Source organism: Talpa occidentalis, unplaced genomic scaffold, assembly GCF_014898055.3.
Source record: "Talpa occidentalis isolate TD23 unplaced genomic scaffold, MPIMG_talOcc4v2.1 talOcc4.17, whole genome shotgun sequence".
NCBI classification, from domain to species: Eukaryota; Metazoa; Chordata; class Mammalia; order Eulipotyphla; family Talpidae; genus Talpa; species Talpa occidentalis.
The window spans coordinates 56,063,673-56,078,025 of record NW_023601754.1 but is presented as its reverse complement, the minus strand read 5'-3'; the positions used below and the strand labels follow the sequence as shown (position 1 = coordinate 56,078,025).

Genomic DNA, 14,353 nt, shown 5'->3' with positions numbered 1-14,353 from the left:
CCGCGATGCCGCCCCCTCCGCGGGCTGTCCGGGCGCAGGGCCCGCGACCTCGGCAGCTCACCCCACCCGGCCCCGGCCCCGGCCGCAGCTCCCCGCCCGCCCCCCGCCGCTCCGACCCCCCGCGCGGCGCTGGGCGCCCCGAGGGCCGGGCCCGCCTCCCGCACTCACTCTCGGGACCCACGCGGCCGGAGCCCGCGCCCGCTCTGCCGGCGCCACCTCGCGCTCCCGCCCGCCGGCCTCGCTGCGGCTGCGGCTCCCGCTCCCCGGCGCGCTCCGCGCCGCAGCCCCCGCCCCGCCCCGCCCCGCCCCGCGCCCCCTCCCCGCCCGCCCGCCCGCCCGCCCCGCCCCGCCCCGCCGCGCCGCCGGCCGCGCCTCCCGGCTCCTCGCCCCGCGCGGCCCCCGCGGCGGCTCAGCCCCCCCCGCCGAGCCGGCCGCGGCGGGCGGCGCCCTGGGGTGCGCGGGGCGGCCCCGCGGGGCGGGGGGCCAAGCCGAGGGCCGCCCCCGCCCGGCCCGCGCGCCCCCCGCCCGCCGGGCCGAGGAAGCCGGGAGGGGCAGGAAGCGGGCTGCGGGGGGAGGGGGCGCCCCGCCCGGCCCCCACGCCGGGTTCCTGTTTTCGAGGCAGGCGGTTCCCACGGGGCTGCCGCGGCGGGGGGCCGGCGCCCCTCGCGGCTCCGCCGGGCGGGCCCGGGGGGGGCTGCGGGCCCGGGCGGGGGGGCGGGGGCGGCGAAAAACGGGAGCGTCTCGGGGACAGGGGCCTGCGGGGGACGGGGACGCGGCTCCCCAGAGACGCCGCCCGAGGCCGGGGTGCGGGGCGAGCCCGGCTCCCCCCGCAGGGGCTGGGCCCGGGGCCGGGCTCCCCCGAGCCGGCGGGGGCGGCGGCGAGCGGCTCCGCGCAGGGACGCGGGCCCGGCCGGCGGGGGGAGCCTGGGAGCGGCCGCCGCGGGCGGTTGGGGTCCCCCCGCGTCAGGCCTGGGGGGCCCAGTAGCGATTTCCGGCCGTTTGCTCCAGACACACTCACTGTGAAACCGCCGCCCCCAAGCCCGCGCCTGAGACGCGCCCCGCCCTGCCCCCGGCCCGGGAGGCGCGGGCGCCCCACACCCCGGTCCTCGCGACGAGAGGCCAGAAACGGGCCCTTCCGGGCCTCAGTCTCCCCGGCGTGAGGCGAGCGGCGCCGGCCGCTCGGGAGCGCCCCGCCCGCCCGCGCCTCCCGCCTCCCGCCCCCGCGGCGCCGCCACCTGCGCGGCGACCCCCAAACGCCGCAGTGGGGCGGGGCGCGGGCGGGGCCCAGGGCGCCCCGCATCTGCAGGCCCCGCCCCGGCGCGTGGGTCCTCGGCGGCCCCAGGGGGCCCCACCCCGGCGGCCGCCCCGCCCGGCCCGCCCGGCGGCCGCTGGCCTAGTATGGACACGCGCCGGGACGGAGGCGGAGGCCGGCCGGGGCGGCGCCGGGAGCTCCGGGCTCCGCCCCCCGCCGCCCCTCCGAGGGGACGCACCTGCCCGGTGCGGTGCGCGCTGCGCGGTGACTGCGCAGCTGCCGTCAGGCCTGTCAAGAGCTAAAAATATTTCCCGGCAAGAGAATACTGAGGAGGCTCCCAAGGAAACTCGGTTTATTGAGGAGTGGGTGCAGCTGGTGAGACCCATAAATAGGGGGGGCCGGGGAGCCCCAGGGCCGAACGGGACCATGTGCTAGTCACTCGGGACACAAGAAAGTTCAGGCTGGGATATTGGGGGTTCCAGGAAGAGGTTCAGAAGAGATCCAACTCCAGTGCCCCCCACCATGAGGAGCTGGGGCTGGCCCAAGGGGTTGCCAAGGGCCGGGGTTCTGGTATGAGGCTCAGATCTCATCAGGAGCCGGCAGGCGCTGGCGGGAAGGCTCTACACCCCAGATCTCCCTGGCGTACTGGGCAATGGTGCGGTCACTGGAGAACTTTCCCGAGGTGGCTATGTTCCTGATCACCATCCGCGTCCACTCTCTTGGGTTCTGCCAGCCAAAAGGGAGCTCTGGATTCACTCTGGGGGAGGCAGGGTATCCCCACCCCCCTCCTCATCCCAGTCAAGACCACCAAAGCCGTGCCAAGCCCTGGCCCAGGAACCCTCACCTTGTACAGGTCACTGACTTTCTCCTGGCATTTAATATAGTCTTCATAATCTGCAAAGACTTTAAACCTGGCGGGGAATGGGGAGACAGGGAGCTGCATGAAGGCAAGAGCCAAGCCTACCCTGTCCCAGGGGGCTTCTGGGGACCTGGAGAATGATGCTGCTTCCAAAGGAGCTTGGTCCCAACTGTGCAGGACCCCTGCCCAGCCCCCCATGGCGCCCTTCCAGCCCAGCAGCCCCACCTCGCCAGGCTCCCCCACAGGTCAGCTCACCGGTCATGGTGCATGAGCATGTTAACGATGTCCTTGAACAGGTCAGGCTGCTTCGGGGAGAAGAAGCCGCTGCTCAGCTGCTCCATGATCTGCCGGAGCTCGGGAATCCGGTCGTAGTACTCCTGGGCGTTGTACCTGCGGGAAGAGCGTGGTCAGGGGCTCCCAGCTCCTCCTCCAGAGAAAATATGGGGAGTCCCAAGCTCCAGGGTCAAAACCCAGACCCACCCCGCAAAGGTCCTTCCCAGGACGTCGTCCCCTTTCTCTGCTCAGCTTTCCATCCCCACTGTGGTTGAGGAGACCGAGAGTGGAGAGTAAGTAGGTAGATGCCAGGGCACAGCCCGAAGCCAGACCTGCTCCCACATCACCACTGTCTCCTGCATGAGTGGCTCTTCTCTCCCCATGATCCCCAGTCCACCCCTAGCCTCACCTTCGGCATCCAGGAAGAGCCAACTGTCCAGTATTGGAAGCAACCTTAAACTCACACCAAGCGACGAGCTCACCGTGGTCCCTGCCACAGCCCATCCCCCAGCCACCCTCGCCAAGGCCAAGCTCATCTCTTTCCTCCCCTCTCCCAGCCCAGAGACCCAGGCCTCCTCCTCACCAACGGTCCTGCTCCCTATTCCCAGCGCAGCTGCTGCTGGTAACCCCCCTACATTGTAGCATCAGCCCCCAAAGTCCCACCCCCTCCAATCATTTGGGCTCCTTCTGCAGCCCAAATGGTCCTTCTGGGGCCTCCCTGGTGGCCTAGGGATTGAGTCTCAGCGCTGTCACCACTGTGGCCTGAGTTTAATCCCCAGCCAAGGAGCTGACCCACGTGGCACAGCAGACCCCTCCTGTCTCCCTGCTGCTCCCCTCAGCAGTGGATTTCAGTGGATCTGCCTATTCTGCTCCCCACTCTGTCTCTGGGGAATCCTCTCAACCCCATATCTCTGGCCTACACCCCAGTTCTTGTATGCATACTTAAATAAATCTTTAAATAAAAAAAAGGTCCTTCTGGAGCCTAGTTCTGAACAGGCCAGACCTTGCTCAAAGCACTTCCCATCTCTCTCCTGTCCAAAGGACCAAGTCTGCACTTTTTAGTAGAGCCTCACAGGAGAAATTCCATTCAACATTTAATGCCCACTCTCGTAAGCTGTTGGTGGGAGTGTAAACTGGTACCAACTTTCTGGAAAGCAACTTGGCAACATGAATCAAGAGCCTTAACTCAGAAATATCCCTTTCTAGTAAGTATCTTAAAAAAAAAAAAAAAGATGTATTTATTTATGCAAGAACTGGGGTACAGGCCAGAGGAGTGGGGGGTGAGAGGATTCACCAGAGACAGAGTGGGGAACAGAACACGCTGACTGACTGAAATCCACTGCTGAGGGGAGCAGCAGGGAGACAGGAGAGGTCTGCCGCACCATGTGGGTCAGCTCCCTGGCCGGGGACCGAACTTGTGCTACAGAGGCTGTGGATAGCTTCATAGTGCTGAGCTTAACCCCTTGCGCCACAGGGAGGCCCTCTAGTAAGTATCTTAAGGAAACAGACATGGACAGAAATGTAAAAAGTTGGTCATCACGGTGGGGTGTTATTTATACTAACAAAAAGGAAATCGTCCTTACTGTCTAATCATTTGAAATTGGTTAACTAAGTTCTGGCATAGGATGGGACGCTATACAAATATTTAAAATATTTTGAAAACTAATGACATAGAAAATGCTTCTTCAGTGTTCAATAAGATGTCAGGATTCAAAATGTACATATGTTATTCCCAACTGTTTAAACTCCTCACACACACAAATAAAAACATATAGAAACACAGAACTGTGACACCGAATCTGGGTAGAGGAAATTACGGGTGAGAGTTATCATTTGTGGCCTGTATTTTTCCAATTAATGAGCATGTACTGTGTCTACGATAAGAAAAAATCGTATCTTAAGATAAAGAGTTGAAACATAATGCCAAGAACATGTCTCCTCTGAAAAACTGCCTTTCTGAACTGCAAGCTTAGTTAACTACGAGACTCCTCCTCTTTTCGCCATGGCTGCTAGGGAACCCAGGGTTTTGTGACCAATTTAGAAATAACAGTATTTCTTAGATTGTTATCATTTTTCTCTACCTTTTCTCCTCCTGTGTTACTTCTTTCTGTTCCCATTTCATTAACCTCATTTGTTTTGAATTAGCTCAAAAGGCTTCCAAGATTCTGGGCCTTCCTAGTGGCACAAGAGATTAAGTCTCAGCACCAGAGTGCTTTCAGCAGCCACTGCAGCACAAGTTCGAGCCCTGGCCAGGGAGCTACCCACATGGCGCAGCAGACCTCTCCCCCCCATCTCGCCGGCTGATCCCCTCAGCAGTGGATTTCAGTAGATCCGCCTGTTCTGCTCCCCACTCTGTCTCCAGTGAATCCTCTCACCCCCCACACCTCTGGCCTACGCCCTGGTTCTTCTATGCATAAATAAAAATAAATCTTTTAAAAAAAGGTTTCCAGGATCCGGATGGCGCTAAGGCCTCGAGCTTCCCTCCTGTGCTCCCCGCCAGCAGCCACACCTCAGGGCCTCCTGCCCAGGCACCGTGACCTTGGGAGCCCTGGACCCTACCCTCTCTGGTCAAGCTTGTCCACGTCCTCCACTCGCATGCCGAAGATGAAGAAGTTCTCTTCTCCCGCCTCCTCTGCCATTTCCACGTTGGCCCCGTCCATGGTGCCAATGGTCAGAGCCCCGTTGAGCATGAACTTCATGTTGCCGGTGCCAGAGGCCTCGGTGCCAGCGGTGGAGATCTGCTCCGAGAGGTCGGCGGCGGGGATCACTGCGGGTAGCAGCAGGGCCAGGGTCGGTGCCCGCAAGAGGCAGACCCCAGCAAGGTAGGCTGGCCTGGACCCCCGCGCTTCAGGCTTCGCCAGCGGAGTCTCCTCCCCACCCGCCCTCCTCTTAGTGATTCTTGACCATCTGGGCTCTCAGCTGGACCCCCCCCACCCTCTTCCCACGCCTGTGGGTGACTTCAAGGGCACCAACAAGGCCCAGCTCCCCCTTCACCCCGTACTGCCTGGAACTCCACCCTTAGGGAGCTATCCTTGGGGGTTTAAGCATCGCCCTTTCCAGAATCTCCTTTAAAGCTCAAATAGCCAAGAGAGGTGACTAATGCCCGCCTGGGCCTGAACCAATCCAAGCCGCAGCGACCCACCTTTCTCGGCCAGGGAGACCCGGTAGTTCTCCAGGAAGACCACACGGAGCCGGTCTCCCACCACCGGGTCGTGGTTGACCACGTCCCCGATGGCCGTGATAAGTTTGATGATCATCTTGGCCATGTGGTACCCAGGGGCAGCCTGTGGGGACACAGTCGGGTCAGCGCCACAGTCTGGCCTCTGCCCCTCTCCTGCTACCCAGCCCGGCAGACCTCAGCCTGGACACCCAAGGAGCAGAGCCACAGTCTATGGCCCTGCTTCTCACCTTCCCTCCAATCATCACAGTTCGAGGTACAATGAACTTATTGGGCTCCTTCTTGATGCCTGTAGACAAAGAGCAGGAGTGAGTGGGCCAGGTTTGCCCCACCCCAGGCTGCAGCTCCTGCCAATTCCAGGGCCAGCCTGCCCAAGTGGACTGACCTGGATGGTTCACTTGCTATGGGACCACCAATCTGTCACCTCCCCCACTCAGAGCCTGTTTGCCCATCTGTGAATGGGGACCAGTCCTTGTCCCAAGGCCAAAGGCGACATTGACTAGGAAGCATATGGTCTGCTGGTAGGTTCAGAGAGAACCAAGAGACACAGCTCAGCCCTGCCACCCACTCACGGTTGTACAGGGTGATCACATGGAGGCAGTTGAGGAGCTGGCGTTTATATTCGTGAATTCGTTTCACTTGGATGTCGAAGAGCGAGTTGGGGTTGATATGGACTTTGTATTCCCTCTCCAGGTATGCAGAGAACTTCAACTTGTTTTCCTGGAGGCAGAGAAATGAGGGAGAGCCCACCAATAGGTCTCATTTTATTCCTAGGAAGGTAGAGGACAGAAGGCTCACTTGCCACCTTCATCCACACCTGCACAAGGACAGACATTACTAATCGATGGCAGTGCTCTTCCAGAGAGGTCAGAGGATGCCTTCCCCTCACACAACTCGGACCAAAGCCCCAGGTTGCAGGAGAGATGAGCTCGAGTGGCCATTCCTGACTCAGACACCTGCCCCCCCAGAACTCTCCATTACAGACCTGGCACAGGCATTCCAGGTCGCAGCCCCTCCCCACCTGTTTCACTTTGGCCACATCCCGAATAAAGGCTTCATCATCCACATAGGAGAGCAGTTTGCGCAGCTGGTCCAGGTCTGAGATGTAGTCCTCCCCAATGCGCTGCAGGAACATAGTCAGTCGGGCCCAGCCCCTCCCCGCCCCTCCTTGCAGCCCAGCCCCACTCCAGAGAAGGGCACGGTATGTGGGTATCTGGCTTCTTTCCCTCCCAGCAGGCCCTCCTTCTGGTCTTTCCTCAGACGGGCAGTGATCTCCAGACCCTTCCCTTCCAGTCTCCCTTCACATTCCACCTGGGGGTGAGCCCCTCCATGAGGCTGTGAACTCCCCCAGAGGACCTCCACAGACAAGCCTCCCACAGCCACAGGGCACCCACGTGCAAAGAGAGAGGCTCCCTCCTCCAGGCCATGCAAGACTTGCAGACAGAGCGAGGCTGACTTCCTCCGCCACAGGGGGCCACCTAATGACCACACCCAGTGGATCCCTGCAGGGACCTCTCACCTCTGCAATGACCTCTGCCAGCCCAGGGTTACAGAGGACCAGCCAGCGCCTAGGGGTGATGCCGTTGGTCTTATTCTGGAACTTATGAGGCTCCAGCTCGTAGAAGTCCTTGAAACTGTAGGAAGTGGGTGGGAGGGTCTCTGCTTACCTCAGTGGCTGCTACCCTGGTTTCTTGATCAAGGGGCCAGGGGTGGGGGTGGCACGGGGGCTGGTGGTGCTGTGCGTAAGGGCGGGTCATCTGGGGACAGGGCCAGCCACTTGGATGAGCTGAACCCATGTGGACTAGGGAGGGGGCAGCTGGGAGAGGCCGGGACTGGCCAGGGGCGCGAGGGGCGAGCCTGTCAGCGCGTTTGGAGCGGGCGGGCCTGGGGAGGGGGGGCCCACATGGTCTTCTTGAGGATCTCCGAGTGGATGCGAGCCACGCCGTTGACCGCGTGCGAGCCGGCGATGCACAGGTGCGCCATGTTGATGCGCTTCACCGCGCCCTCCTCCACGAGCGACATGCGCCGCAGGCGGTCTACGTCCCCCGGGAACGCGGCCGCCACCCGCTGTGCGGAGAGCCCAGAGCTAGGACGGGGGCCCAGAACCCGGGTGCCCGGCCCGCACCCGCAGAGCTCTGCCCACTGCCATCCCCACTGGAGCTCGGGCTCCCCGCACACCCCCGCGCGCCCCCTTCCTGCCCGGCCTCACGTTCAGGAAGCGCTGGTTGATCTCATAGATGATCTGCAGGTGCCGGGGCAGCAGCGTCTCCATGAGGTGCACGGGCCAGCGCTCCAGGGCCTCGGGCAGCACCGTGTGGTTGGTGTAGGCGCAGGTCCTCACCGTCACGTCCCAGGCCTGGCAGACGCGCCCCCGGTCAGCACCCCGGGCCTCTCTCGGGGACTCTCCTCACCTGGTGGGCATCCAGGGGCCACAGCCCAGCCAGGGGCTCAGACACCCGCCCCCCCAGCCTCATGTTGCCTCCTGGTCGGAGGGGGCTCTGCTCACATCTTTCCCCTCCCCAAACTGGGAAGGGAGCCCCCAGCAGAGCGGCTCAGGCAGGGAGCACCGGCGCTGGAGCCCACCTTGTCCCAGTCCAGCCGCTCCAGGTCCACCAGGATCCTCATGAGCTCGGGGATGGCCATGGAGGGGTGGGTGTCGTTGAGCTGGATGGCCACCTGTGGGGAGGCGGGAAGGGTCAGTCGGCCCCAGACCAAGGCTATGGGCTCGGCTCTTTGCCCCACAGAGGCCCCGACGGCTTGGTGTGGCTCCACGGCTGAGGCCCTGGAGGGCAGCTGTGGGGCAGGAGGAACCAGGTTCCGTGACCCCTGCCAGAGGCCCCTGAGCCCTTCGTGCTCTCACACACCGCCCGCCCCCTCACTTTCTCCCCCTCTAGGAAAGGCGCCAAGGGGCAGCAGGCTGAGGCTGGAGGGGAGAAGCAAAGGCACGCGGTGCAGGGGTGCGGGGTGCGCCCCCCGGGGCGGACACCTTATCTGGGAAGGTGTCAAAGCTCGTGCGCACGGGGTCCCGGCAGCCGAACTTGGAGGACTTGAAGCGGCGGATGATGTCCTGGAGCGTGGCCGCCACGACGAAGTACTCCTGCTTCAGACGCAGCTCCTTCCCCTCGAAGAACTGGGGACAGGGCAGGTCACGCGCGGGCCGGAGTGGAGGGGTGGCCACCCGCACCCCACGCGGAGCCCTGAGCTGCCCACCTCGACCCAGGGGTCTCTCCCCCAGGAAGCTGTGATGGGGATGGTGTGTGTGCAAGGGACATGCCAGGACCAGGAAAACTGGTTCTTCCAAAGCCCCGACCCTGCTGCCCCGGGGCCCCCACTTAAAGAACTGGGGGACGGAAGAGGACACACAGGGGCTGACAATATGGCCTGAGCGTGACTAGGGTGCCAGTGAGTGTCCCCCTCCCTCCTGCCCTCTCAGCCACTCAGGCCCGGGTGCCATACGTTGTCGTTGGGGTACAGGACCCGGGAGATGTTCTCTGCCAGGTTTCGGTCCAGTACAGCCTGGATGTAGCCACCCACGTTGACTGAGGGACGGAAGTGGGGGCCGGATTAGGCTCGGGCGGCTGTTGGGGGGATGGGCGGGGCTGTGACCACACGCCTAGACTCACAGTCCTTGAGGTTGAAGTCGTTGGGGGCCTTGGCCGACCACAGGCGCATGGTGTTGACGATGTTGTTGCGGTAGCCGGGCACCGGGGTGTCGTAGGGCAGGGCCAGCACCACCTGCGGGGCAGCGGGCGTGGCAGCAGGGCTGGGCTCTCCCCAGTCTGACTCCCAGGGCCCTCGGGGCCGGAACGCTGCGCTCTGCCAGCTTCCCAGCCCAACCAAGCCCAGCTCCGGGGAACCTCGAGCAAGCCGCTCGCCCTCTCCACACCTCATCCACGAGAGAGGACCCCCCGCCTGCGCTGCTTTGCCCAACTCCAGGCGGGGTCCCCAGCCCAGGGCACACGGTGGGCTCTGGTGGTGGCCATTCTGCCAAACACAACTGGAGACACTCTGAGCTCGTGAAAGGAATCGCGCCCCAGGCCAGGCTAAAGGGGTCACAGAGGTCAAGGCCACCCAAAGGGCTTATGCCTGGCATGCCCGGCCCCGGCCCAGCCAGCGAGCTGGAGCTAATTCGAGGTGACTAATGCTGGTCCCACCCCGCCCCCCAATTAGCAGACATCACAAATAGTTGCCTGCTGCTGTGGGGCTCCCATCTCCCCCCACCAAGGGACCCAACTGGAGTGGAGGGAAAGCTGCAGCCTGTGCTGGAGGCACTGGCCCCAGTGCGCACGGCTAAGCAGGCAGAGCCAGGCCCTGCCGGACCTTCTCCAGGACAGCTGCCCCATTCTGAAAGGCTAGAAGCTCCCTCAGCAGTGTGTTTCAGTCAGTCCGCCTGCTCTGCTCCCCACTCTGTCTCTGGTGACTCCTCTCACCCCCAACACCTCTGGCCTGTACCCAGAGGTGCAGGACCCTGGCACTTCTCCCAGGAGCTCAGGTGGCTTGGAGCCCAGGAGGGGCAAAAGTGCGTCCACCCAAACTGAGGCTGGTTTGGATCTCTCCGGGGATGGCCGGCCCGGCGGGGGTCCCTCCATCATGACCGGGCCCCCAAGGCCAGGGTCTTGTATGCATAAATAAATCAATCTTTAAAAAGAAAAAAAACAACCCTACATCAGATTGGGGGGAGGAAATCAAGTCTTGAACATGGTTATTCTTGGCTGAGTCTTGTAGGGTGGCGAGGAGCCAGGCCAGGGAAGGGGCACGGCTGGAGCGCTCAGCCTGGCTCCCCGCGACTGGGGCTCCAGTCTCCCCTGACTCCAGCTGTGTGGCCTCAAGGAAGCCACTTAACCTCTCTGAGCCTCCACGTCCTGTGAAGGCAGCACTGGGCCCGCAGCCTCCAGGTTATTTCCCTGGATCTCCGCTTCCTTTTTTTTTTTTTTAAGATTTATTTATTTTATGCATACCAGAACTGGGTACAGGCCAGAGGTGTGGGGCTGGCGGGGGCAGTGGGGAGGCAAGAGGATCCACCAGAGACAGAGCGGGGAGCAGAACAGGCCGACTGGCTGAAATCCACTGCTGAGGGGAGCAGCGCGGACACAGGAGAGGTCTGCTGCGCCATGCCTGGCCGGGGACGGACCTCGTGCTGCAGAGGCTGCGGACAGCTTCATAGGTTGCGTCTTAACCCCTTGGGCCACCAGGGAAGGTCCTCTGTTTCCTCTAGAAGCACCTCGCCCCTTCCCCTCAGTGGATCCACCCCCCCACCCTCACTGTCCCTCACCTGTGTGTCCACCCACTTGGCCCCCTGGCTGGTGTGCTCCACTCGGCCGTAGAAGTGCACAGGCAGCGTGAACTCGGGGCGGGCCTTCTCCCAGGGGTTGCCATAGCGAAGCCAGTCATCGGCCTCCTCCATCTGAGCCCCAGACAGGTCAGGGGAGAAAGGAAGACCACGTCAGAGCCAGGCTCCCCGCCAGCGGCTGCGGGGAAGGCGGGAGCAGGGGCCCCGCCCCAGACAGGGTGTAAATGAAGGACTCTGGGGCAGGCCCCGGCCTAGTAGATATCCAATGCGACGCGGGTGTGTGTGGGAGCCTGAGGGGCGCCCCAGGTCGACACTTCTCCCAGGAGTGGTCAGGTGGCTTGGAGCCCAGGAGGAGGGGCAAAGTGCTTCTACCAAAACAGAGGCTGGTTTGGATCTCTCCGGGGATGGCCGGCCCGGCGGGGGTCCCTCCATCATGACCCCAAGGCCAGGGTCCAGGCCGCTTACCTGCCAGCCCCCGCAGATCTTCTGGTTAAAAATGCCAAACTCATAACGGATCCCATAGCCATAGGCAGCCAGGCCCAGGGTTGCCATGGAGTCCAGAAAGCAGGCTAGGGTGCGCGGGGAGATGGGTGTCAGGGACCCGCACACAGGGGCCGTCTGCTCACCACCCCCCCCCGCCGCCCCTGCCCACTCACCGGCCAGCCGGCCCAGACCCCCGTTGCCAAGCCCTGCGTCCTCCTCGATCTCCTCGAGCTCCTCCATGTCCAGGCCCAGCTAGAGGGGGGAGCAGGTGGCAGCGCTCAGGCCAGGGCCAGCAGGCAAGCCCCCATCCCTGAGGCACACTCCCATGCCCGCACCTGGTAGATGGCCTCGTCGCAGGCGTTCTCCAAGGCCAGGTTCACCATGGTGTTTTGGAGCGTCCGGCCCATGTAGAACTCCAGGGACAGGTAGTAGATCCTCTGCCCGGAGACAGGTGGGCAGGGCGGGGTCAGGGCTGCGCGCCGGCATTCACCGGCCTCCTGCCCTGCTCTCAGCCCCCGCATGCCAGCCCTGTCTCCCCTGGTCCATGCCCTTCTCAGGCTTTGGGACCCAACAGGTCAGGTTCTGTTGCCTCTGACTTTGGACAAATCACTTTTCTTTTCTTTTTTTTAAAATTTATTTATTTATACAAGAACCGGGGTACAAGCCAGATGTGCAGGAGGGTGAGAGGATTCACCAGAGACAGAGCAGGGAACAGAACAGGCAGACTGATGAAATACACTGCTGCGGGGAGCAGCGGGCGAGACAGGAGAGGTCTGCTGCGCCATGTGGGAATCTCCCTGGATGGCTGGGATCGAACCTGCGCTGCAGAGGCTGCAGACAGCTTCACAGCACGGCGCCCAACCGCCTGCGCCACCAGGGAGGCCCACATATCACTTTTCATCTCTGAACCTGAGTTTCCTCACCTGGAAATATCTCGCCATTGTACCTCAGCGACGGAAGTACTAGGGAGAACACCCCACAAGCCTCCCCATAGCCCCTCAGCGAGTCAGGACACGGAGCAGCTCTTTCAAGTGCTCCCCAAGTGGAGAAGGCCAAGGGCCAGAGAGAAAAGTCATCTGCTCAAGGTCACATAATGAGCACAGCTAGAGACGGCCACCCCCACCCTCGGGGTGCGGCCTGGACCCTCAAGTCTCAGTCCCAAGAAGGGGACGGAGAGGCCCTGAGATGTGAATGGTGCCCGGTCTCCCAAATCCCCTCCCCAGCCCTCCCCCATCTCACCCTGGGGTGTCAGGTTGCTGACATTTACCAGTGACCCCAGCAGACACTTGATCTCCAAGTCCCAGCTGCCCCAGCCACACCCCACCCACAGCACAGATGCACCACAACACACGGTCAATAACAAGTCCTTCCACTTAGGGGCCTCCCCTGGCCACAGGGGTCTTCCTGCCCACCAGCAGCCCTCCACTCTGACTGGCACTGGGACCTTACTGCCCGCCCGCCAGAGCCCCCTGACCTACCCCTGTCCCATTCCCTTCCCACCCCTTGCCCCAGCCGCCATTGCCCCTGGCATCCCTGAACCCTCCAGCACCAAGAATCTAGGATGACCCTTTATCTTGTTGCAGAAAACCCTGGAAAAGCCCATATTACTTTGGAAGGGGCTGCCATATGGTGCAGAAATTCCAGCCCCTGGTGGGGCCCCCAGCCCATTCCCCACCCAGGGTGCCCCTTGCGGCACCTTGGGGTCCTTCTCGTAGTAGTACTGCTGGGTGCGGATCCAGCGGCCCACGAGGTGGTCGCGCACGGTGTGGGCCAGCGCGAAGTAGTAGTCCCGCGGGGTGGCCACATTGCGGTCTTTCACGAGTGTGAAGTGGAGGTGCCGGTTGAAGTTCTTCTTCAGCTCGGAAACATTCTCCACGCCGGCCAGGCCACGCACGCTGATTTGCTTCCTCTTGTCCTGGTCTGACAGGGGCTGGGACATGGCTGCGGAGGGCGGGCCGGACTGACAGCGGTGGACAGGCGGCCTCGGAGGTGCCTCCAGCCTGGGAGTGGAGAACCCCAGCCGCCTGGGGATTTAAAGCCAGGCTCTGGGCAGCACGCCCCACCTCCCCACATGGGAAGGTCTTGGCAGCTCAAGAGAGCTATTTTGGGGGCTAGGGGAGGAGAGAAGGGCTGGGAGAGCGGGGCCTGGCCAGGCCCAACCCAGCTCGTTCACAACCCCGTGCTGACCCACTTCCTCCAGGCTGGCGCGCAGGGTGTCTGCCCCGTCCCAGCCTTTTGCAGACGCAGCGGGCAGAGTGCTGGATTGACAGGCCTGAGGCTTGGGGGAGTCGATGGGCTGTGGCTGGCTGAGGTTGCCATGATCTAGGCCCTTCTCCTAGGTTCTAGATGAAGGAAGAAGGGTGGGGCCAGATCCTGCGCTCAATCAGGTCTTGGAGAGGCCAGGGGGGCTGGCAAGGGGCAGAGCTGGAGGCCAGCCTGTCAGAGTAGCTGAGCCTCTGTCTTAAATGTTTGCCCAGAGACTGCAACCCCCGAGATGTGTGAGCTCTGGGCAGGCTTCTGTGATAGCCCTGTTCCCCGGGGGGCAGCGGGATGGGGGAGCGGTCATTAGCTGCACTTGGGTGGAGCAGCCTCATGTTGTGGCACCAGGGGCCAGGATCCCTGAACAGAAGAGGTGCCGCTAGCAGAGGACTCTGGGTGGCTGAGATTTAGGGGGACCGGGACCCTGTTTTATAGGGGGTGGTATGGGGCAGGTGGCCTAAAGACACCCCACCCCCACCAAACTCAGCCACGCTGAGCTGCCCCTGTTGCTGTCCCTCAAGCAGCTCCAAAATGACCTTTTGAGAGGGAAGGTCAGATTACAGGCCACCTTTGGCCAGGGGCCTGCCAGCCTGGAGCAGGGGCCCCTGGGAATTGTAGTCTTATGGGGCCCACAGCCCCCACGGGTGCCTAACGTCAGCCAATGGTATTAGGTTTCCTGTGCAGCTGCTGCCAGGTGAGTGACTGATGGCCTCTTCCCTCCTCCCACCGGGGCTCAGTGAGCCGGGGTTCACAGCTGTG

The 14,353-nt window shown here is 62.6% G+C and overlaps 1 protein-coding gene across 1 annotated transcript; it reads right to left on the bottom strand.

Annotated features, from left to right (window-relative positions):
- Positions 1 to 1,583: 1,583 nt before the first annotated feature.
- PYGM (glycogen phosphorylase, muscle associated) lies at positions 1,584 to 13,274 on the bottom strand. The gene is made up of 20 exons (XM_037518276.2): positions 13,032 to 13,274; positions 11,671 to 11,772; positions 11,509 to 11,587; positions 11,318 to 11,421; positions 10,835 to 10,966; positions 9,186 to 9,297; positions 9,019 to 9,101; positions 8,549 to 8,692; positions 8,146 to 8,238; positions 7,772 to 7,918; positions 7,466 to 7,629; positions 7,082 to 7,196; positions 6,584 to 6,685; positions 6,135 to 6,282; positions 5,793 to 5,851; positions 5,527 to 5,668; positions 4,944 to 5,151; positions 2,367 to 2,501; positions 2,097 to 2,163; positions 1,584 to 1,978 (listed from the first exon to the last, which is right to left on the bottom strand). Exons 1-20 carry the CDS (start codon positions 13,272 to 13,274, stop codon positions 1,832 to 1,834), a joined length of 2,526 nt encoding a protein of 841 aa, XP_037374173.1. The 3' UTR covers positions 1,584 to 1,831.
- Between the last annotated feature and the right edge of the window lie 1,079 nt (positions 13,275 to 14,353).

Coding starts and splice junctions, on each gene's coding strand:
- PYGM (XM_037518276.2), bottom strand. CDS start 13,274: ATGTCCCAGCCCCTGTCAGACCAGGACAAGAGGAAGCAAATCAGCGTG. Junction 2,164..2,366: donor ATGCTCATGCACCATGACCG/GTGAGCTGACCT, acceptor ATTCCCCGCCAG/GTTTAAAGTCTTTGCAGATT. Junction 1,979..2,096: donor AAGTCAGTGACCTGTACAAG/GTGAGGGTTCCT, acceptor TTTGGCTGGCAG/AACCCAAGAGAGTGGACGCG.